General features: G+C 39.9%; 3 protein-coding genes across 6 annotated transcripts in view; 2 read left to right on the top strand and 1 right to left on the bottom strand.

Moving 5' to 3' along the window:
* Positions 1–9257, top strand: part of sns (sticks and stones) — a 198345-nt gene extending 189088 nt beyond the window's left edge. The window contains exons 17-18 of the mRNA XM_043427271.1: positions 316–502; positions 2611–9257. Of these exons, the coding sequence (XP_043283206.1) occupies positions 316–502; positions 2611–3071 (648 nt within the window). The 3' untranslated portion in view covers positions 3072–9257. The remainder of the gene's footprint in view (positions 1–315; positions 503–2610) is intronic.
* A 3249-nt stretch (positions 9258–12506) lies between these two features.
* Positions 12507–14485, top strand: LOC122415265 (hornerin-like). Its single transcript, XM_043427250.1, has 2 exons — positions 12507–12603; positions 13215–14485. Exons 1-2 carry the CDS (start codon positions 12507–12509, stop codon positions 14483–14485), a joined length of 1368 nt encoding a protein of 455 aa, XP_043283185.1.
* Positions 14486–14834: 349 nt separating this feature from the next.
* LOC122415290 (lisH domain-containing protein ARMC9-like) lies at positions 14835–19101 on the bottom strand. 4 transcript variants are annotated; one of them, XM_043427274.1, is made up of 13 exons: positions 18854–19101; positions 18693–18771; positions 18368–18573; positions 17873–18248; positions 17591–17767; positions 17245–17493; positions 16762–17073; positions 16390–16605; positions 16040–16308; positions 15595–15852; positions 15437–15504; positions 15303–15333; positions 14835–15096 (listed from the first exon to the last, which is right to left on the bottom strand). In XM_043427274.1, the coding sequence occupies exons 2-13, from the start codon at positions 18705–18707 to the stop codon at positions 14904–14906; spliced, it is 2370 nt and encodes a 789-aa protein (XP_043283209.1). In that variant the 5' UTR covers positions 18708–18771; positions 18854–19101; the 3' UTR covers positions 14835–14903. The 4 variants fall into 4 exon arrangements, 3 of the variants coding, with proteins under 3 accessions (XP_043283209.1, XP_043283207.1, XP_043283210.1); XM_043427272.1 differs by having other exon boundaries at positions 18693–18916; positions 19042–19101; XR_006261891.1 differs by having other exon boundaries at positions 14956–15096; positions 15192–15333; positions 18693–19101.
* Between the last annotated feature and the right edge of the window lie 67 nt (positions 19102–19168).

Below are 19168 nucleotides of genomic sequence, written 5' to 3'. Positions count from 1 at the left end.
CTCGCATTGCAACGAATTCTTCTTGAACATTGATTTTGTACCGTTCTAACGAAAGTAGCACGATTAAGCAATGAAAATACATTCCGAAAGTAGAAAAATTGTTTAAACTCTAAAAACCAATGAAAATAAGTGGAATGACCGAGCTTCCGGTTTTGATTTTTCACTCATCAATGAGCGTTGCCCAGTAACATTCGATATTTCATGGTAAAATCGTCGATTTTTTAAACAAATGATTTCATTGAAAAAAAATAAGCATAACGAATGAAATATTTGGTGAAAAATAAGTAAACAAAATATTCTCTGTATGGTGATTAGGACGAGGGAAGGAAGACAGCGGCCAGTACATATTTAATAGATCAGAGTATACAGGACTTTGGTAAAAGTAGCCTCGAGATGCAGGTTCATCATCAGGGCACGCTTGGCCGCCGGAGTAATCACGTTCCTGGTGTTATAAATATGGATTCGCCACCCCAAAGGACCACAGCCAGTGGGACACTCTCTGGTGCGTCACCCACAACTGCTACTCGCCTCGAGACTCTGCCTAGGTGCCAAACCTCTCAAGTTTATCGCTCTTGGTGTCTTCTCGTAACACTGGTCAGACTCGCAGCGAACAACATTATTTATTCACACGATCGATCATTACCAGAACAAACGAAATTTCAGTCGCTGCAGATGCGGTGACTCAATGTCTCTCCTGTCCGACCCTCCGGAGTGCTTTCATCTTTGCTAGTCGAATTAAACGGAAGTGTAAAGTCGAAGAAGATTTTCGGTAAAACAGTTGACAGTCGTTCAGGATGATTGGGAAGAAAATTTGTAACTTTTTTTCACCATTTTTAAGAATTCCGTGGCTGAATTTCTATCGAGCTTTTCGAAGATTTTTGAATAAGCTTTTTGCTTTCCCGAACTAATTTTCAATGTACGCATCGTTTTCATTAATCGTTCGATTAATCATTAATTAATCGTTTAAATTATAGATCGCTAATTTCTGATGGAAATATTGAAAAGTTTATTAAACCTCGACGAACTGAACTGTTCTACCGAATCATAATAATCGAATAATCGGGCGCCGATATCGAAAGGCTCGCCGGAAACAAGGAAACGATTGCAATGAGATTCCAGCATTAAAATTCGATTGTGTCCGTTCCTGGGACGGAGACATTGCTCGATTCGGTCTATTCATTACGAAACAATTGATCGAAATTCCAATTAATTATTTACCATTTGATTTCACTGCTGAGTACGATTTAACAATAGTAATTGTTCCGAAACTATTACAATAAATAGCAAATGTCATGAGAAAATTTCTCGTTTTCGTCAAGTCGCTAATGAACAAAAGAATGAAATTTTCCTGTACAAATATTGTCATAGCTCAGCCATCGTTACGTTGCATCCGAGTAAAATAATTGTCAATATCTGCAATCGCATGACTTTCGTTTCCATACCGAGAAGCAAATAAAAAAAAAAAAACGCAAAATTTCTTGAGCCTTTGAATCAACGAACACGCATTTTTATCGCACTTTCATTTAAGAATCTTCGGCACGAGATAACCCCGAAGATTGCGTTGAATCGAGAGACATTCGTCACTAAATCACAGTCTGGCCAGTGCGTCCATCGTCTTGCCCACAAATGTAACGTCCTTCATCCGAACAAAATGTTGAAAACTTTCAACGAATCATTCCGACGAGAAAACAATTTCGAGTCGATCATTTTCAAGCGATCTCACTCATCATCATGTAAAAGTAGCATGAGACTAGACTCATCAGCTTGCTTGATACAGAGATTCGCGTGTTTCACAGGCTCTAATTTAACGATCGTTTGCATCGTGACTGTCAGTGAAAACTAAGAGAAAATCAAGTTTTAATAAACCCTGATTAACAAATGAAAGAAACGGCGAGGAGGAGGCACGCGAGCTGATAATACACTTGTGAGGTTTTCGTATATACATGCATGAATCGTCTGTGTCACACGCATTCATTGTGCATTGTTCATTCGTTCGGCACTCATCGAATTTGTGAACACTCGATCGGAACGCTTTTTATCCCGGAATTCGCGGAGAACGGAAAATACTTGATGAAAAAAAAATCAAAGCATTTGAGGAAAAATGCCAAAAATTCTACTAAAGTCCAATGAAAAGGGACGAAGCGTGTTGGAATGCTGGCGAGGAATATTCGATGCAATTCACATTGAAAATGAGTTTTACAATATACGATGAAAATTGCAATTCTTTAAAATTACATAAAAATTTATCAAATTTCCACCAAATCAATATGCAAATACTTAATTTGTCCAAAACACTCATCCGTTTGACGTGCAGTTTCATATTTCGAGGAACTCTTCTAAAAATCGAATTTCCATTTTAACGAAATGCCACAACAGAGAAGTAGACTGAAGAGGAAAATTTGATTTCCTCCATCAAAAAATTCCGATCGAAAGTCCACAAATTTCGATGCTCAATCAGAGTTAGCCAGATTGTTTCGTTCATTCGATACGTTAATTGTGTTTGAAGCTTTGAGAGAAAAAAAGAAGAAAATAAAAAAAAAAATAAGAATAAATAAGCAAAAATGTTTGAATGTGAAAAAATGATTTTTTTTTGTTGTTGCTCCAAAACAGTTTCGAAATCGAGTTACATCGGGAATCCCAGTCCGGCCCCACCGACAGACGTAAACTTTTACAGTGTGGAGATGGACAGTGGTCGCTATATGGGATATGAGGGAAACCCAAGCCCGGCACCGGTGATGATGGATCCCGGTCCGGGCGCGTACTATCCATCGTTGGTAGTGGGACACCAGGGGGGAGTGGTACAGCAGCAGCAGCAGCATCACGTTGGTCAGCATCAGGGGATTACGGGAGGCGGAACATTGACGAGAAATCGGACGTTACCGCGTCCTGTGCCCCCCCCAGACGTCACTGTTATGACTGCCGGAACAAAGTCACCGATACCACCATCGGTACCCCCCCCGCCAGTTACATTTGCACGTGCGGGCCCCATCCCCGTACATTCCCACGGGCATCCATTGTCAACTTTCACCTCGACGCCGACGTACTCCGACATTGACGGACATCTCGTTTGAGCCGGGCCTGCTGGAGTTTGCGTCGTCGAATCGCCGTCGATACGTGACCTCGTCGATACCTCGAGAGTTCACGGTGTAACGAGAATCGAGAAAACAACCCGTTTGTAAATTACCGCTCGATCATATTCGCAAAGCCATTTGTGGATTGGGTAGAAAGCTTAAAATGGCATTGAGGCTCGATAATCGACGATAAAACTGTGCAATTTTCGGCTGGCCCATTGGCGAGGTTCTCGGAGCGGAGCAGAGAGAGGAAAGAGAGAAAGAAAGTTCGAGAAGACAATCCTTATCGGTGAATCTCCTGATCGGAGCACGGTCGATCCAAAGCCTGAGCACAAGCGACGAAGGGAAATAAAAAGTTTGGAAATAACTGAAACGAAAGAAGGGAGAAGAACAGGGTGCGTGGATCGAGCCAGCTCGCTCTTTCTATTTCGTATCTCATTCTTTTTGTATTTTTTATTTCAATATTTGCAACGGTGATACGTGAAAACTCCTACGATACTCAGCCCCAAGAGGGGATTTAAAAACGTTTTAATTGTACATATTAATCATAATAGACGTCAATAATATGTAAATAAAGTACACGAACTTAACCGTCTGCGTGTAATAATCATTGAAATAAAGCATCTTCGAAACGGAGCGAGGACGATACCTTCGAGCGCGGTTTCGTTAAAGCGTCGCTGAGGCCCCCGAAATCGAGACAATCACGATATTCCACGTACGCGTCTGACTCCCGTGGACAGAGTGACTAGTGCTTTTTTTGTTATTCGTGATGTTCTAAGGGCCCTTTTAAAATATAATATGTGAGTGCGTCAACGTTTCAAGGAGGACGAACGACGATTATGAGAAAACGCACAATCAGCGCCCCCGTGAGGCTCACGAGTGCGACAGAATATTCGAAATCTCCTTGAATCGTCAACCGAGTACGAGCGCGTTATTCCTGTAACGTTATGCCAATGAAAATAGAGACAAATTTTAGATTTAACGTGACACATTTGCGTGAGCGATTTATCGAAAATATTTATTGCGTTTTAGTTTACATCTTTGAAATGCTACGAACACACGTTTCTTTGCTTTGCTCTACGAAATTCGATGCTTGGAGGATCAGGCAACACGAGAATCTCAGACAGAAATTCTGCGTTCAATCGATTGCTCCGAAAGAACGAAATAAAAACACGTGTGACCCCGCAAAAGGGACGTTTCATCGATGCAAGCTTGAGCGTCATAAATATTTTCGTTTCTCTTCGTTCCAGTGCTTCTAAGGGTTTCATCTCTCACTGATTTTGTATTATTGCAATTGATTTACGATCATTGCTTCTGATATGATTTTTCACGAGGGTGCGAGGATTAAATAATGAAATATTTATACGTCCCGTACTGTATATTCTCGGCACTCCAAAAGTAAATTCATATATGGATCATATGAGGGTCTCACTATTATGTACGAATAGGTTTAAAACGGTAAAACAAAATGAGTGAAGGGAAAGGAAGAGAGCAAGTGAAAGGGAGAGAAAAAATTGGAAGGAAAAAAAGAAGGAGACGAACGCGATGAAATATAGTAGGGCATCTAAAAAAAAAATACCACTGTAATGTACGTGTACATTCGAGAATTATTCGCGTTATTGGAATGAGACGTGTTTCCGTTTTGTCGAAAGCCTAAGTAGTTGAACGTATATTTTTGCAACTAAATGCAACCAAAAACACACTCAAATGGAAAAAAAAAAAGAAAGAAATGAAAAAAAAAAACCAAGAAACAAAAGCGTGAACGCGCGCGAAGACGAAACGTAGAGCAAACGGAGGGACACTAATGCGTCATCGAATCATCAATATACACTGACACATCCACACGCACACGCTCACACGTACATGTTTCGTCTATTATACGAATACTCTCGACGCTTCGAATGAAAAAACGAATTGTTCGCCTCGATTATTTCAAACATTAGAAAATTAAATTCCAAGCAATTTTGTATTTCCCCCTGCAAGAATCCTCGTGAAATATTCACAAAGATTTCAAGTTTGTGCATTTTTTCCAAATTTCCCAATTTCCACGATACTTGAGAAAAAAGAAAAAGAAAAAAATCCCGAACAAGAGAAAAAATAATAATTTAATCAGAGACCTCTGTTTAATGCCGAACGAAAACCATGCTTTCTCGAATGCGTTGAGGCAAAATTAGCAAAATACCAGCAAATTCGTATTATCCGAGGCTCGAGAGTATTGTTGGAAAGTTTTAATCGATATAATGTTTACGTAGCGTATGCCATTGTTATTTGATTATTGCAATGATTTGTTAAATTAGAAAGAGAAACAGAAAAATAAGATCTACAAGCTTATGAACGCCGTATATTGTTAAAAAATAATAATAATTAATAATAATAATAATTATTATAATAATGCTGTTGTGTGTGGAGCCGCACAGATCGGCTTAGACTGATATGATGATAAAAGAAATTCACGTATGCTCAATTAGAGAACATGTTCGCGCATAATTAAGAATTCTATTTACATATACATGTTTTATATTTGTAATTAAAAAATTACCTATACCTATTGGATTAGCACATGTGTATATATAAATATACATAAATATCTATACACACGTACACACACACACACACACACGCACACAAACCCACACATAAAATTCGAGGGAAAAAGATCGGTAGGAAAAAAAGTAATGAGAAAGATCGAGAAGAAGCTCGAGGAAGCACATACAAAGATAAGAAAAAATAAAACAAAACGAAACATTATTAGATTATGTAATCTCCAAAGTATTTGCTCATCAAAGTGGTAGACACGTTAAGACGGACAGATATTCGTCCTGGATGAAGAAATAAGAATGCAGGACGGGGGGGGGAAGATAAAAAAGACAAAAACAAGAAAAAATTATATATGGTACCTCGGAGATGGACATAGCATCTGGAGTGGCACGATATTTGGATATTTTACAATGATAACGAATATTAAAAAAGACAAAAAAAAAAAAAACAAACAACTCATAAATTCCGTTGATTATTCTAAGGCATAGTCAATCCTAATTATACAATCATTAAAAATATGGGAAATAATGATATATAAGAAGAAAAATTAAAAAGAACAAAAAATGGAAAAAAAATAAATAAATAAATCAATAAAGATAATCGTTTGAAATGTATATAGTGTAAATATACATTTAGATAGATATGGAAATTGAATTTAACGAAAATGAGGGGGATGTAAGAATGACGTTGGAAAAAATGATAACGAAGTAGAGAAATGATTTTGGATCGAGAGAGTGGTGATGAGGGGGGGGGGGGGGGAGGAAGGGGGAAAGAGATAAGGAATAAGAGAATAAAAAGACACGTGAAACAGACACAAATGACGAATTATATCAAGCTAACGAGAGAATATATAAATTAACGAGAGCTTTTTGTAAAACGAGTGAATGCGTTCGTATCACGTTCGTAGGTGTCGTTGTTGTTTATCGGAGCATTATTTTCCTTTCTATCATCATTCCGTTCCATTGTTTTCTCTCTTTCTCTCTCTCTCTCTCTCTCTCTCTCTCACACACACATTCTCCCGCCCTTCTTCTTTACAGTATCGAGGGCGGTGCTGGTTTATTGTGTGAAAATGATGTAACTGAGATCGTGTGTCCGCATACCGAAGTAGATGAATGAAAAGAAAATTGTTGTCGCTGTACACTTGTTTGAGAGAGAGAGAGAGAGAAAAAAAAAATATTGCTAATGAAAATTTCGATATTGAGACATGGAATTCGTAAAAAATGGAGAAAGTGAATGTACGATTGTGAAATTTGTTGGACGTTTGTTCGTGTTGTTTCATCCAATCATTATTCACTGTTCATCCGTTTTCTCACGCTTTAAAAATCCCGTGCGCAAGTGTGTTTGTGCTCATGTATGCAAGAGAGAGAGAGAGAGAGAGAAGAAGAGCGAAACGGCGAGGACACGTCAACACGCATTTTGAAAAATTGGTCTAATAACGAAGCCCCGAATGAGCCATCATCGACTTTCGGTTACTCGATTATTATAAACGACTTACCGCTTCCACATCGTGTGCCAATCACCCTCGTGTTTTTAACGATTTCATCAATATTTCCAATAACGAGAGACACTTCAAAATTTCGACTCGAGAAGAGAAAACGAAATATTTTGCGAACCGCTAATTTACCAATGTTCAGTTAAACAGACATTTTCAAAAATAAATCTTTCGATTCTGACCAAAAAAAACTTTTTTTCTAAATTTTGAATCTCAACGACCCGTAAAATCACGCATTACCGAGTAAAAATCATTATTTTCGTATTATTTTCCGAAGGGTAAAAAACATTTAAAAAAAAAAAAAAAAATGAGAATGAAATATGAAAAGCGTATGAAAAATAAAAAAGTAAAATATTAAAAAACGCATGTTGACGAAGCTCTCCGATCGGACCGATGTAACGTGAACTGAATAATGCAGCATCGGGTTATAATTAATTATTGTACATATATATAGTATTTTTACATTCTAATTCTAAATTCCATTTTCCGATTCTAAATGGTACCATTATTCTGTGTGCTTCGCCTCTGTCATCTCTTTCATCACTCGTAAAAATCAACTTGAGTGTTCGCGTCTCGATATAACTGTATGCATGTTTTACTTTACAAAGTGAGAAGGATTCAGGTGAAAAACAAGAAGAAGGAAGAAGAAAATAATAATAATCATAATAATAATAATAATAATAATAAAAACGATCAAACGTGTGGATAAGTCGACTTGAAAAACTCACGCGAACACTGACCCACAGAAACACGCATTTAAAAACACGAGAATTTTATTGCGACAGCGGCGTTATGAAAAAGGGAAAAAGTATAGAGACAAAGAAAGTGTGAAGAAAAATTTGTGTTTCGTCATGTTTTTCACGACGATAATATTTGATAGTTCGATCAATTTATATACGAACCCGGAGGGCACTGTAAGAGAATTCAACGAGAGTGCGTCGCATCAATCGAGAGGTCCATTTTTTTATGAACAAACAAAACGAAACGAAAATAATGAAAAAAAAATAAATAAATAAAAACAAAACAAAAATTAACCATACGAATAATAAGGATAAACAAAGAAACAAACGACAAACACAGCCTGAGAATTAAAATGTTTTTTCTAAACGTTAAATACTTTCCAAACTGCCAATTAATTCCTGCCTCGTTTATCTTTTTGTAAAAACACTCGAGAAGCATTTAATAATACTACAAGATTTGAGATACATGTGGCGCCGGTAGCAGGACGGCGGGGCGGGGGGGGGGGGGGGGGGGAGAGAGGTGCGACAGCTGTTCGCAAATCGATTAAAATGTTTCATCCACTGATTTCCTGCCTGTGTGAATTCCTTCGCGCGGATTTTTAATATTTACGGAAGCGAAACGTCGCGTCGTGGTACGTTTGTAAAAGGAGCATAAAAGCGAATAAAAAAAGAGGAGACGCCAGAGACGAGAACGAAGAGCGGAAAGAAACGTAGCGAACGGATGATTTCGGGATATGTCGAGAACCCAACCGCGGCAAAAATTAATAAGCGACAAAAGAGAAACGAATTTTTTCGTGTGAATTTACGAACGCCTGGAGACAGAGTGAAGCTCAGCACACTAGTCCTTAATAATATTTAAAAACGACGACAAAAATAAATTTAAAAAAATAATAATTACGAAAGAAAGAATACGAAGAAAAAACCAAAGGGAGACGAGAGCAAATGACGTAGCGTTTAAGGGATCTCCATCACATGTACACACACGATTGCGTGTCTCTATAAGGACATTAAAAACCCACACACACACACACACACACACACACACACACACACACACACACACACACGCACACACACCCACACACAAGTACATTAATGATTCAATCATTGTAAATTAGGTAAAAGGAAAAAAAACAAAAAACGATTAAGCATTAAACGGATAGGTAAGAAGTAAGGACACTCATCACATTAAATGTATTATTTTTATCATCGTTCGATTATATATATATATATATATGAAAGCAAAAAAGTAAAGAAACATTTCTTCATTCATTACTTCCTCAATTCTTCAGTTCGTTTTTTTTTTACAGCCATAATATTAATCATAGAGACATTTTGTCGGTTAGCGAACATGCAATTATGTATATGTATATTATTTACGTTTTGCAACTATTAAACGTGATTGTAAACTTAAAACGAATGTTTATAAAGTGTTTTACGACTCTTGTGTACTTCGGCTAACCGAAGCGCTCGCAACGGTCTCAAAAATCCACGCGAGCCGATCCTCATCCCGATTGATTTGGTTACTCTCTTACTTTTTACGTATATTCGAGAAGAAAACTTTCCTTCAAAGACTGAAAATTCATTCGTATTCCGCAAGAGTACGCTACGCTCGCGCGCCTCCTTTGTTCGAAGTTGTCTGCATGTATACGATGATACACACGAAAAAAAAAGGAATAAACAAGAAGTCGAGAAAATACGATCCACACGCGATAGTCTAACTCTCCGATCAGCTACATACGCTGTCCATAACGTTCTACTATCTTGAATAATCGTGAATATTATACTCATTTGTTATTCTAAACGGGAGCTCACGAAATATGCTCTAATGGACGCGCATCGCTCCGCCAAGCTCGACTCGCATGCAAACAGTTCCAATTTTTGCCACCGAATTAACTCTCCCACGCGATTGTTTTTGATGAAACACCAAACCATGGGAATTTAGTGATCTACTTTTCATCAGATTTTATAAAACTACCAAATCGATATGCCACGATAAAGGCAATTCTCATCTTGACATTCCACTGGACCATCCGAAACTGACGTGTGCGACATGTGACTGCGAGAAATTTCGTTCGGGTCGCCATTGAAGCGTGTTTACAAGGGAACTTTCCAAATTCTCGAATTAAAATTTTTGTGTTAAAAAAAGGCTCGAACCTATGTTTTTAGGCCTTTCATCTTCGGACGCAGGTGAGAAAATTTATTTTTATTAAATCGAATGATAGAGTTTATTGAAGTGCTCACATTTGAACGAAAGTTTAAATGTGAAATAGAATTTCTACATTCATCGGAAGCCATCAATTTAATCGAGACATTGGTATGCACTTTAATGAGAGAATGAGATTTTCTTGATCATTCGATTAAAATGCAGTAATTCAACGAAACGTTTTTAATTTCATGAAATTGTTATGATTTCGTAGCGAAGGCATATAAGATTTTTTTCTGAGAAAGATACGAAGGTGGAGAGCTCAACGGATTCTTGATTTATAATTTATTGGTAAAACAAAACGAACGAATGTTTATTCATTGAATTTTGCCGTTTTATAGAGAAAGTATTTGGACAAAGTAAGTGAAAAAGAAAGTGGAATGAATTTAATTGACGTTTATTATGAGGAGGACGTGTGTGTCGAATTTGTGTGTTTTGTGTCCCGATCGTGCACAAAGTTCTCTCATTACAGCGTTTCGACAATAAATCGTGGCAAATTCCCTTTCACTAAAATTTGGAGCTCGCAACGTGGAGTTCATAGGAGAGTGTTTTCAAGTGGGACGAAAAAAGTTTCAGTTTATTCCGCACTTGCTGCTTCACCGATGAATAAAAAGAGGAGTCGGACTGAGCCGGAACCTCGTTAAATAGACACGAGGCGTCTGGGTTATTCATACTCAAGAGGGAGAAAAAATAAGCGAGTAAATAAAAAGTTGCTCGTTAAAAATTTCATTGAATTCGTAATTGCGACGTCGCGTGTATTCGAGTCTCGTCGCGGACCCGTTCTATTATGAATCTTTTCGTCCCCGAATATTTGGCGCTTTTCGTTTTGTTTCGCTTTTCGGCCGCTGCACGAAAGCCGTCAAAACATATGTACGAGGGTGGTGGCGCGGCGGTTCGCCTAGTTTCGATTCTCCCAGTAACGAAAGTTTTCCTTTCGCTCAAAGTCACACTCGCTTGGATCCTGGCCATGGGCCATGACTGCGAGAAAATAAATAAACATCCGCGCGGTAAGAATATCAAACTTTTACTCTTATCGAGGAATCGAATCGCAGGAAAAAGCCATCGACTTTTCAACACTTGGCTGACTCAAGTAGTTTCGTTTCTGAATCGACTGATTTGACACTAATTTTTTTTTCCTTGAGCGATCGAAGAGAAAAGTTGTCTCGTCGGATTTGGAATACCGGCGGCTAGAAAAAGTCTGAGAGTAAAAAAAATATCGATCAAACTGAAAAAGAGCTCGAACTCGCTCCAACGTTTCACGTAAACAATATTGATGGAAACGTATGACTGCTCGGAAAGAAATTATGGAGAATGAAAGAGCTCTCGTTGCTTTCCCCGTTCGAGTGAATGAGAGACTACGAAATCCGGTCTTTCTCCGTGGCCGCATCGCTGTGGTCAAATGTCAGCCAACGTCCCGTGCGCGGCCTCTCCGTTGATTTTGTGAACGAGAAGGGATTTCTTCGGGAGTATAAAGCCACGAGGAGATCAGACTCGGTGATCAGTTCGTGGCTTAAACTCGAGCCGCGATCGACGCCCGACCTAACCTTTTTCATCGACAAACGAAAAACGCCAAGTTCTTCCCATAAAGTGACATTGTTTTCGTGAAATCCTCATTAAATAATTATAAACAATAAACAATAATGTTGAGTGTAAGTATTTCAGCAGTTTTCATTGTACGCAAAGGAATATTTAAAAAAAAAAAGCAACTCAAAACTATAATTATGTCGAGGCGTCCAAAGAATAAAAAAACGATTGACGTTTCAGATTTTCTGTATCGCCGGGTGCGTTCTAATATTATGTACGGGGCCTCCTGTGAGTGGTAAGCATTTTTTTAAAAATTCCATTTCAAATTTCGATTCTCTTGATTCATAACAACTAAAAGTCGATCATCTTTGGATATTTACGCGTCGAAAGCCGAAAATTTTTCCAAAATTTTATTCCATATCACTCACGAATTATTTAGCGAAAACATTTAACGAATACGATCGAAAGGAAAATATCACTTTAGTCCCTCGAGTCGTAAAATTCCAAAAAAATCAATTAACGATTAATCGTCTCCGTTCAAATACGCCTAACTTCCCGAATTTTCAACGAATTTACAATAAAAATGTCAAACATCTCGCAACTTGCTAAACTACTTTCGACAAAATATTTACCGCTTAAAAAATGCGAAAAAAGTTCAACATTTCTCTCAACACATCCGCATAAATTTTGACCAACGAATGACTCGATCAATGACGACCTGTCAGCAAAGTGGCATCGCTGAGTATCGATCGTTCGTTTAAACAATAGCTCGGACGAGTTCCGTCCGAGGAGGAATAAATGCGGGTGGCGATAGGGCAAAAAAAACAGTTGGGGAACAGTACCGTAAGGATTTGATAAACGTTAGCCCAGTTAATGGGCAAGATGCAACTGGTAGAACAAGTGTTCCACTTTCTTCAAAGAATATGCAGTTATGCATGACACACATGCTCAATAGTCCGTGTACCAGGTGTTTTGTGCTGGATAAAAAAGGCACAGCGATAGCCACACAAATCGTAGTCGCTGGTGTTATTGGTGTGCGGGGGGAGCAGCTCATCAAAGGCTACGAGGAAGAGATAAAAAGTGCACGTCGGAGAGGATGGGGGCAGTGAGCAGAACAATAACTGAAGCGCGATCATTGCCAAGAGCGCGTTGTACTTTCTCCTCAAACTGCATCGGCGATCGCGAGCGAGCGAGCGCGCGCGCGCGCGCGCGCGCTTCGTAACACGTACTTTTAGTTTAAGTGGAAACTGGCTTGACCTAGAGTGAGTTTTTCATGGTCAGTGATGCTTATACGCACTTAGGATGTTCGTCGACTTTCATATGCGTATAAGAGCCGAGTCATTAACTTTCTTATCGAGGCAGATTCTTCCAGAGCTCCTCGATTAATGTCCATTTGAGTTATTATTTATTTACGCGTTTTTTAATGGACTAATCAACATCCTGAATGTAGTTAAATCGTCGGATCGAAGGAGACTGTATTTCTCATGGTTGGAGCGAGGTCAGCCGGATGGGGGGAGCTTCGAAGTCGCTTTTTCTTAGGAGGAAAGTTTTAAGGGGCCCGGAAGCCCACGGGGCTGAGGGCGCGGAGTATTTGAAATTGAATTTTCCTCGGAATAGTAAAAAATATTGGATTTTTCTTGCAGGATACACGGTCTCGACGGCGAGTGGGAGTCGAGGTCAGGATTACAGCGGAAGTTACAGGACGACGGGGGGCTTCGTCGGTGTGAAAGATTCGCAGGGTGACTACAGCGAGAATCTGAGTTCTCATCGGTACTCGGGGATTGGTTCGGGGGGAGGAGGGGGCTCGGGGTACTCGTCGACGACGGGGAGTAGTTACGGCAGCGATTCCGGTGGCTACGGTGACCCCGGGCTCGTCGGGAGTCACGTGAGCTACCAAGCTAGTGGAAATTCGGGGGGCAGTCAGGCCCTGGGCTCGTCTTATTCGTCGGATCTCGGAAGCCAGGGCGGCAGCACTTCTGAGCTGGTTGGAGCGAGTTATACGACCGGAGGCTCGTCTTCTGGGAGTCTGAGCGGTTACGCGTCGGCAGGAACGTCCGGAAGCGGTGTGAGCCAGCACGGGGCGTCGAGCTTGCCGGAGTACTCGGATTCTTCCCTGGGAGGACACGGCTCCGGAGGATTTTCGTTGGGAGGGGAACGCGGCGAGTACTCTTCCCCGGGATCCTCGCGGCCGGGCAACTCGTACGTTTCGTATGGGATTTCCGGCCCGAAAGCGGCCGCTTACACCTCTTCCGGAGGGACTCATCCAACTCAGGGGCAAATCCAAGCCCATGGAGCGGGCTCTTACTCGTCGAGCCCCGGAATCAGCTTCTCTGGGGGCAACCACCGTCCGATTTCTTCTCCACTATCCTCTTCTTCCTCTTATCCTTCGGAAATGAACCAACATCCCGGTATTTCATCGGGACCGGCCAACTACCCATCGGCTCAATCCCTGAAGAGCTTCCTCGCGAACATGCACGGCCCGAGCAATTATATTCCGCACGGACCTCACCGGGGCTCCCCGAACCATCACATCTTCACCTCCGGTTCTAACCACCTTCCGGCATACACCTCTCGAGGACCCTCCCCTCCCGGATATTTCCCTGGCAGCAGCCCTTATCCTCGAGGCAGCGGCGGACCCAGTGGAAAAATCATCTTCGTCAAAGAATCCAGCGGCGGCGGCGGACACCACTCGCCTCATATGTTCGCCTCCGGCGACCATCACAGCTTCCCCAACCTCATGTTTGGCTCGTCCAACTCTGGATACAAAATGAGAAACCTCGCCGCATCGGCCAGTAGCCACGGGCCACCGAGCTTCGCCGGCGGCTACTCTTCCCCGAATAGTTACAGCAGTCCTTCTTCCGCTTCCTCCAATTCCAACAGCAATCTCGCTTCCTCTATTTTCAGTTTTCTGTGAATATCTCGTTTCCTCTCATTTTCGTGGACGTTGAACGTACCGTGTGATCTTTCCATCTCCCACTTTTCGTATTTATTTATTTGGTTCATGTTTATTTCTAATTGTAGGTGTTGAGTGATTTTTTATACTTGGAAATATATGATGAGCTCGAGACCCAAAACATTCCAAGGTTTCATGTACTTTCAAAGGAAACTCGAGTTTCTGCGAGCGTTGAGAGAGCCGCTTGATATTCAGCGTTATCGATGGGATTGAAAAATAAAAATTATTTATATTTCGACGGTCTTTCTCATTCCCAGTTATAAATATTTGGATAAAAGTAGATTGAGACCTGAAATTAGTTGACACCGCGTCAAGAAAAGTGTCCCATTTTTATTGGATTGAAAAGGCACTCGTTAGGTATTTACAAGATGAAAGTTCATTAACTTTCGTAATCTTTACTTTCCATGGTGACTTCATAGGAAGGTCTGAAATTTCTTATCACAGCTGAATGCGGTGGAGTCCTTGTGATCCGAGGCTTCGAAACGAAAGCGTCGTCTTCGTCATTCTGCTCAACTTTTTCCCTCAATTTTGATTCTTCGTTTGTATCGCTCACTCCAGACTTTTCGGCACTTCTGTAAATACGAAAAAATCGAAATATTTTTATCCCCGGAAAGAACATAAAATTGGTAGAAAGAACTAAACGCACGACAGAAAAAAAAAAACTCACAAAACAAGCGCTGAAATTTTGAGCCAGACACCAGTCAACAGTTTATTGCAAATCCATGCAGCAACGAAACCAAAAATAAGGACTAGCGCAATGAAAAATTTGGACACTCACAGCGAAGCTATACTGCTCGTCTTATCGTCGACTGAAAAATAAATATGAAATTTATCAATTTTCTCCAAGAGACAAAACTTTTCACGACAATTTTTCATCTACGCTCTGCAGCACTTTTTCGTGACTCGACGTACCTTCCGGGCTGTTTTCATAGGCAGAAATCCAAGTCGTCGCGGATTTGACTGCAGTCGCTTCGCCATCCCTGTACAAAAATCGATAAATTACTTGAACTTTGAAAAACGTAACATTAATGATTTTGGACGATTCCATGGGAATCAATGATTTTACGAACTTGAATCGCTCGTTCATATAAGAATGGACAGAACTGGCTCGAGTGCTGTGGGAAATACGTGAATCTTCGGTACCAACATCCATTTCGGATTCCGAAGAATTTTCGTAACCGTAAATAGTTTCTACGCTCTGGTCCACCGTCATTTCCGATTGATCTTTCATATTCTCAAGTTTCTCAGAACACTCAACGACTTTCAAGGGCTTCGTGTTTTTGCGCGTTAAATTTCGACTCGCTGGAGTCATTCTCGTCAAATGCATGCTAAATTTCGACATCATTGTTAATCGTAATGACTATTTTTTATTTTCATTTCTAAAAATCTACCGCTGAATTGGAAAAATTGGAAAATAAAGATTTTCGCCGTTTCATGAGTTCGATACCGCTCAGAAGAATCTTCAATTAATGAAAAATCCTCACTTCGAGATGGAATGAGAAAGTTTATTCGTACCTCGGCGACATGATTTTCTCCTGAGTTGAAGACTCGAAAGATGCTTTGGAAACTTCGTCAGACTGCGGATGACTAGATTCTGGAAGTTCACCGTTCGACAATCTCGATAAGCTCGTAATAAGATGATCGTCGCGTGTGGATAGAACATTCGTGATATTGGGAGAGACTGAATAACAAGTTGCGAGCAAAGCTTCTCCGAATAATTCGCCAGCGTGTACTTTAACCGGATCCAAATCGTCCAATTCGTTTTCTAAAACGTCCAATTGTTCCTGCACATAAAAATCAACAGTTTTTCCAGGCATTTTCTAGCAGAAAGTTCATTGGAAGCGAATTCAAAATTGAATTCTTACTTTGTCGTCATCCTCCATTACGTTATTGTCCTCGATAGAATCCTCGGAATGACGCCTCAGTCTGTTCAAAATGTAATCCAAATGTCGTCGAATTTCCCCCGAGTTACGTTTCCTGTGGTACTCGAGCACGGCATCGAGACCCATTTTTTTGGCTTCCTCGTTGATCGTTCGATTCGCAAGGAAATTGTTCAAAGTTCCGTTGATGTAAGGTAGAGCCTGAATATTGTTCCTCGATTAAGTGTTTGTTAAAATGTTGCTTATTTTTATATCGAAACTGGAAAATTTTCATTTCTGAAGTATTTTCGTTGAAAGCATTACAAAAATTACAATTCTAATATTCTGTCAGTATTTTGATACGAAATTCAAACTTACAGGTACGTGGGACGAAGACAAAAGTTCAGTCAAAGTGGAAAGAACGAGAGTAGTCATGGTCGAAGCTCGCACTTGGGCCTCACGATGCAACGACAAATTCATTAAAAGTGCAGTCGTGTATTCGAGCCTGTAAGTTCCAATACTTTTACTCTCGGCTCGCAGATGATAAATCAGCCATTCGACGAGGCCCATTGAAATCATGTACAATCTTTGCTGCCGGCGGAGAGACATTTTTTGTAACATGGCGAGAATCATATCGCACGTAAACGCGTCAACGGTCTCAGCTTTTGCGGTGTCTAAACACTGAATTACCTGAAGCAATGGAAATCTCATTATTCATTTTTTGCAAACGTCAGTTTGACTGAAGTAACAAAAATTTAATGCGATCGACTGTAATTGTCGAAACAAAAATTCGTAAAATGACAAAAGTGAAAAATCCCAATTTCTTTGGAACTTCTTAATCAAAATTATATTTTTTCTTACCACATTCAACACCGCAGGACCAACTGATAAATAATCTCGACCACAGCGAAGCGAAGCCAGGGTGTTGAGCAACCTTGCCGTAGACTGTTGCAGTGGATGGGGCAAAACAACATCGAGAGGAATAAGCAAATAAGGCAAAATTGATTTCCCACTGTCGTTCGCAATTTGCCCATGAATTCCCATCAAATCACTGCTCGTATATTCGTGGACTGCTTCGTCCCTCTCAGCTGGTTGACTCAAAGTTATTTTCTGTAGGAATATTCAAAATTTCAATCACTCAGTGAGAACGTCATAGGGGATATTCAGAATATCAATTTTTTGTTGTTCAACGAATAAATCATTTTACCCATCGTAGAGCCTGTAGGAGCAATAATTTCGTTTTGACGTTGGCGTTGATGAGATGCAGCTTTATTTTTTTGAAATCCAATTGTTTCGATGAAACTGGCGCAATTCCGAGGATTGGCTGCTTCGATGCTGTTAGATCGTGCTGCTGCAATTCGATCTCTGATTTTATAGATTTTATCTGTAATCCAATAAATTTCTTGAGTCAAACAAATTTTTTTGAATATTAGATTCTACAGGATTGTTCAAACTTTTTGTATATTTTTCTGGATGAAAAAATACAAACCTCTGTATTATCGTCACGAACATTGTTATGAAAGAGATCAGGATAAATATTCATGCAAGATTTGAGTGTGCTGGGCAAGTCGACGTGGTGACCACGGGCTGAATTATCCAATGCCATTGTCAATTCACCGGTAACTCGCAACAGCTTGTAATAATCTTGATGCAACTTGTGAAAACGTGATTTCAATTTTTCATAGTTACAATGGACGTTGTACAAATGAGATCGTGTTAAAATCAGTTCCGAACTGTAGGAGATACACGAGGATGGATCTCTAGGAGTCATCGAAGGATTCATCACCGTCACCGGATGCCCAAAATCATTGGTGTACAAAATGTTGGAAATCGTTCGAACTCCACTGATCCGAGTTTGTACTCCTCTGTAGATGACAATAGAAACACAATGAAACCTAAATATTTCTGCTGCTCGCAAGAAATTTGTTGTATATCAATGCATACAGATAATTTGAATTTCCAAAGAAAACATAAAGTTACTAACTTCGATTGAAAGCTGGAAGGTTTATCCGAATGAGAAATACCGAGCACTTCTTCCAAATCATCTTGCAAAAACCTTGGAATTTCACGGTCGGTGGGTGCTGCGTCGATTATGTCCTTTGTCAACCTGCTCTGCCTTGCGTTGAGAAGTCTATTTTGATTAGTTTCAGACAATTCAATGGAAGCTCCGTTCTTAGGGATTGATGGATCCTGAAATATGTTGCAGGTGATGAAGGCGTGAGAAGTATTCACATGTGAATTTTTCCCTCCAAACTATGTGGTATTGTAATATTAACAGTAATATAATTAGGAATTTGTAGAATAAGTACCTGCACGTGATCCATAGTAATGTTTCGTATCAATTCATTTGCTAGTACCTTACGAAGCAATTACGTGTATGAAGGGACTCTGAAATTCGATCATATCTGTACGATCGAACTTGAATTAATTATCCCCTTCTACCTTTTATCAAAACACGAACACAACATACCCCCAGTCAATCAATAAACTTTCGTCCGAGTGAAGAAAACTATTCATTAGATCCACTACAATGCTGTAAAAACCAATTGAATTTTTCAACTAGTTTACTAATTTATATTCTATTTTATTATCATGATTTAAATTTTTGTCAGGACAGAACGTGTCAAAAGAACGTATTTTAAATAAAAAAATATATACAGAAAAAAATGTTTGACGTTTGTCCGGTTTGATCGGTGAGGGAGACGGCGCTGAACTGAAATCAACAAAGGCTCCGATTGGCTGCGGCAGACAACGATATGGAACCCCTCCCTAACCTCCCATAAAC

The sequence above is a fragment of the Venturia canescens genome, chromosome 8 (assembly GCF_019457755.1).
Source record: "Venturia canescens isolate UGA chromosome 8, ASM1945775v1, whole genome shotgun sequence".
NCBI classification, from domain to species: domain Eukaryota; kingdom Metazoa; phylum Arthropoda; class Insecta; order Hymenoptera; family Ichneumonidae; genus Venturia; species Venturia canescens.
Note: the sequence above shows the minus strand (reverse complement) of the source record. Positions and strands in the feature narration are given on the sequence as shown.